The sequence below is a fragment of the Mastomys coucha genome, unplaced genomic scaffold (assembly GCF_008632895.1).
Source record: "Mastomys coucha isolate ucsf_1 unplaced genomic scaffold, UCSF_Mcou_1 pScaffold14, whole genome shotgun sequence".
NCBI lineage: Eukaryota > Metazoa > Chordata > Mammalia > Rodentia > Muridae > Mastomys > Mastomys coucha.
This window is the reverse complement of record NW_022196896.1, coordinates 64103540-64108440: the sequence shown is the minus strand read 5'-3', so window position 1 is coordinate 64108440 and position 4901 is coordinate 64103540. Positions and strand designations below refer to the sequence as shown.

At 51.7% G+C, this 4901-nt stretch overlaps 1 protein-coding gene across 6 annotated transcripts in view; it reads right to left on the bottom strand.

Moving 5' to 3' along the window:
- Positions 1–3202, bottom strand: part of Arid5a (AT-rich interaction domain 5A) — a 12480-nt gene extending 9278 nt beyond the window's left edge. For 2 of the 6 annotated variants that reach the window (XM_031367150.1, XM_031367151.1), the window contains exon 1: positions 3066–3200. In XM_031367150.1, coding sequence (XP_031223010.1) covers positions 3066–3069 — 4 coding nt within the window. In that variant the 5' untranslated portion in view covers positions 3070–3200. The other 4 variants (XM_031367153.1, XM_031367154.1, XM_031367152.1 and 1 more) reach the window with 3 other exon arrangements.
- Positions 3203–4901: the final 1699 nt, after the last annotated feature.

Here is a 4901-nt window from a genome sequence, read left to right as displayed (position 1 = left end):
AAAAAAAAAAAAAAAAAAAGAATAGGTCAGTGTGAACCATGGAGCCAACCAGGCCCTGAATAGGAAGGGTCAGAAGGCCTATGGTGTGAATCAATGTGTCTGGCCTTGGGGTCTCCCAGGGCCACATCACCTTGCAATACAGAGTATCACCTTATAACCTTTAAGGAAGGAAAATGTGTTGGATACTGCTAAGATTCTCTGAAGAAATGGAAACCTGCTGTCTGGGTAGACAAAGGCTCTGTGTGAAAGGGAGAAGATGAAGGTAGTGAGGGTCACCCTGCAGAGGAGTCACAGAGGCAGAGGGATGGCTGTTGGGATATCAAGCTGCCCTGTAAGCCTGCCCCCTGCCCTTCCAGCCAATGAACTGAGATCAGATGAAACTGCTGGACAAAGTGGGCTGGGGGTGGGGGAGGCAGGGCTATAGTACCACGCCGGGGTGCTATCTTTGCTTGTTTGTTAGTTGTTTGCCTGGGACAGGGTCTCTCTATGTAGCCCAGGCTGTCCTTGAACATATGATTCCCTAGTGTTGGGACTGGAGGCGTGCAGCTTTAATCACCTCCAACACTGTTTCTGTCACTCTCTCCCCTTATCCGTGAGATGGGTATGCTAGGCTCAATAGCCAGTGTTCTAAGCAGAAGAAAGCAAGAAATGATGCCTCGTCCTACAAATCACCTTGCTGGGGGCTGGAGAGATAGCTCAGTGGTTAAAGAGCACTGGCTGCTCTTCCAGAGGTCCTGAATTCAATTCCCAGCAACCACATGGTGGCTCACAACCATCTATAATGGGATCCAATGCCCTCTTCTGGTGTGTCTGAAGAGAGCCAATAGTGTACTAACATATATACATTTAAAAAAAAAAATCCACCTCGCTGACAACTGCCTGTCCCCATGTATCCGATTCTCCCTAGGGTGCTCCTGATGGACTGACCTAAGTATGTAGGAAGCGTGTACCTGATCTGAGAACCCTGATGCTCAGACAGGGTTCAAGGCTCACTCCCTTGAGCTGGCACGATAGGTGTGGCTACCACTTTCCCTTCCTCTCCTTGGTTTCCACTTACCCCAGTCACCCTGCTTGGGATGGGAAGGAAGTGACACTTCCTTTCATGAAAACTCACTGGCTGGGAACTCTGCGTCAATTACAACAATAATGGCAACAGCAACCTCAATAACAACCAGTAGACACAGCCCCGCCCCCTCGCCTGAGGTTGTTGGCTTAAAAGTTTCTCTTAGCTCAAGCTGGAGAGGAAACAAAGACAGCCTTTGAAGCGGTCAGTCCACTCTGTGGCCCAGAAGCCGGCTGCCTGGCATTCTCCTCCTTGGGCTTGCTCCAGTCGGCAGTTTGGGGGGTGGGGGTGGGGGTCCTGCCAAGAGCTAGGCTCGAGGACAGCTGGACAGGAGTCTGAGGATCCAGGACACAGAACCAGCCACAGCCTACCCTCAACACCTCTGCCAAGCTCTGATTAGTGGCTAGAGACAAGCTGAGCGCCCTGCATAAAGGCAGAGAAAGGTGCAGGGGCACCAGGTATGAGATTCCAGATTCCCACTGACCTGAGACAGCCCAAGAGATCCTACTCCTGAGTCTTCAGGGCCCCGCCTTCCTTGTCCATAAGTTTGGTGAAAACAGAGTTCTCTATATGGATCATTTCCGGTTTTCCCACCCCACCTATGCAGAAACAAGCAGCAGAGGGTGGTGACTCAACAGGAGACTAGAACCCCTACACGGGGAACTTCCCGGCCTCACTTTTCCTTTCTCTCCTCCTCTCCTCACCCTAGCACAGTGCCTGCTACCCTGGTCCAAGCGGGAATCTAGACCATTACAGATCAGCTTCCCACCTAGGGCAGCAGAAGGCCACCAGGAAAGAAGAGGAAGAGCAAGGAGTCTTTGAAGCCTGGTTCCCACTCACTGTCAGACCTGAGCCTGTCTCTATGCCTCAGTTTCTCTGTAATAGAAGATGGGGGTGGGGTATATAATTCTCGGCCATTCTGCCTTTATCCCTTCAAGTTCTAGGCCAAGCAGTCAGTTAGGACTCTAACTACTGTAGGGACCAGACCTTCTAGCTAACATCCCCCACGTCCCCTGCCCTGGCATCCATCCTCTTTAAGCACTGAGATCCTTAGATTTGCATCAATTCCCAACAGTGCCTGTGGGGCGGGGCAAGGAGCACCTGTTAAACTCCTCTGAAATCAAAGACTCTGCAAACCAGGGGATGCAGGCCCGAGCAGCACACCTTAGGATGAATTTGAGGACTTCCCGGCCTAGGGTTGGCCCCATTGTGCCTGTGGGCTAGGGTGTGGGATGTGATCCCAGGCACGGGGCAACGCCTGGGCAGTGCGGAGGGTCGCAGACTCGGTGGTGTGGTTGTGTCCCTAGTTCGCAATGAGAGCAAAGCACTCAGGCAGCCTGAGTTTCTGCCCTCCCTCCACTAAACACCCCCAGTTCAGGGCCACCATCCTGTCCCTTTGAAGAGACCTATGGGAAGAGGGGGAAACTCAGAAGACCAGACGAGTAAAAAGAAACCGTCTTTCTGCTAGGGGTTGGAAAGAAAAAGAAACAAAAAGAAAAAGGAAAGAGAAGAGAGAAGGAGCAGGGGATCTGAAGCTTGTGACCGCCAAACCATCAACATGTCCCTCGGCAGAAAAGAGGAACCGTTGATTCTTCAAAGAGCATTGAGCAATTTCTTCAAAACCCGCGCAGTCACTTTCAGGAATCGGGGCCGCAGTGGGAAGCGCTGCGCGTGGCCCGGGCGCCTCGGTTTCTGAGAAGCGAAGCGCTGGGTTGGCACGGGGCAGGGAGGGGCCCGCGGCCGAGAAGCTGCTGCTGACAGCTGTCACAACAAATGGGCCCAGAGCAGCTCGAGATTGAAACCGCAGCAGGAAGTGTGGGCGGCTCAGTGAATTTCAGTCCAGAGCCGGAGAGGAGAGTTTCGAGATAAACGCCTGGGAAGCCCCTGACCGCCCCGACTTTCCACGAGAAGAGAGCACGCAGGACATTCGGGTTGCCCCGAGGGCCACGATCGCTCTGGGACCCCCGCCCTCTGACCCCGGCGCCGTCCGCCAGCCGCTTACCCATGGTCCAGCGAGATCCCGCGTCGCTGTGCGGAGACCCTTGACACGTAGAACCGTTCTGTCCCAGCGCTCTCGGCGCGACTGACTCCCGGCGCCGCTCGACTGCCTCCTCCCCGCGGGACCCGCCCCTGGACCTGCCCCCGCCGCGCTCTGAGCCCCCATTGGTGGATCCCATTTTCTAGGGCGGAGCAGACTCCGCCCCTTAAACTTGAGGACGTCTGGGAGTTGTAGTGTGCGCCCACTTTCCAGCTAGGGGCTGATGTAGGAATCACTGCTGCCTTGTGTCTGTTGGTTTCCCTAGAGGCAAAACTAGAGTCTTAGAAAAACTGCCCGCTCTCTGTAGCACGCCAAAGACTGGGTGGGGTTAAATAAAACACTTCTGACTTTTCCCTGAAGTGGTCCTGGCTGGTTCCATCCTTTCCAGCTTCACATAGAGAGATAAGTACTGTTAGCCTACCAGGGGCCAGTCTAGAAAATCCGTGGCCCAGGCCTAAAACCTGAAATGCCCATGTCTACGTTTGTCATGTAGACTGAGTGAAAGCCATTAAGATGGACCATGCGAAGAGGAAGTGAACGAGTTGAAGGTGAGTGTGGACAAGATGAGGCAGAACAGTCATTTGGACCTGTGTGGGTTATAGAAGATGACGTTACAACTTGAGATTTAAAAACAGAAAGGCTTATTAGCTGGAAGGCTTGGACTTGAATTCTGTTCCTAGTATGTAGTTGGTATCCCTGGAATCAAATTCTTTTGATTAATTATAATATGTATATATCTCTGTGCATTTCACAATTTCACACCATCATTATCTTCATTATACAGAGCAAAATAGGCCTGGGAGATTAATTAGCTCATAGGTGCTAGGGCTAGAGCTCGGCCTTAGAATTGAGGCACCGATGAGGAGGGCTCCATAGTCATCCCCGACCCCCGAGATTTTAGTGTTCCCCTTCACACTGAACAAATGGACAGTCTGCATTTGGTGACTCCGACCCTCTGGGCTTTGTCCATAGGCTCTGGGATGGCAGATCGGCCTGCAGCAGGCAACACCGAGCTTGGCGGATAATTGTAATAACTGGTGCTTGCCGATCTGGTAACAGGCACATTGTCGTTGATATTTATTAACTGCTCAGAATAATGATTGTAGCAGTGCCCCCCACATCCAAGATTACAAACCACACGCCACTCCGAGAGATCCGAGACTCCGGAAGAGATGCCATCTACCAAGAGATATCACCTGGAAACTTGACAGGCTTCTAGTTTCACTGTGTTCATTTGGTAAGGATTGATTGGTTGCCACAGTGCCAGGTTAGGTACAGAGATCTGCACGCTGCCTTCAGGGTTGCAGTATAGATCATCCACTACCTCCTGGATTGGATACATCCAACAATGAGGCACTCACTACCTTCCAAAGCCACAGCTAATCCTACCTCTGAATAGGAGGATCCTACCATCCAGCAGAAGAGCGCACTCTCAGGCAGTGGTGTTTGTGCAAAGCCTCAGCAAGTCTCAACACCTGTCTGGGGCAACCTGAGAACAATATGATCTAAATTTAATTGTCTCCTGAGGCAACTATTTGCAACAGAAAGTCATTTACAACAGCTAATAAATCCTGCTGAGAAATGATACCTCCATTTGCCTTTCTAACAGCACAAACACTCCCAGTCGCTCTAGCTTCTGTTTTACACACTCCTGCCCCAGCTCACAGCCAGCCACTTTTCTCCATCACCCTCCATCCATAGAACACCAGCTCAGGATAGCGTGAGCAGCCATCAGTTCCTCCATGTCTTATTTTTCTCTTTGGCAGCCTCCAGAAGAAAAACAAAACGCCATTAATGTGT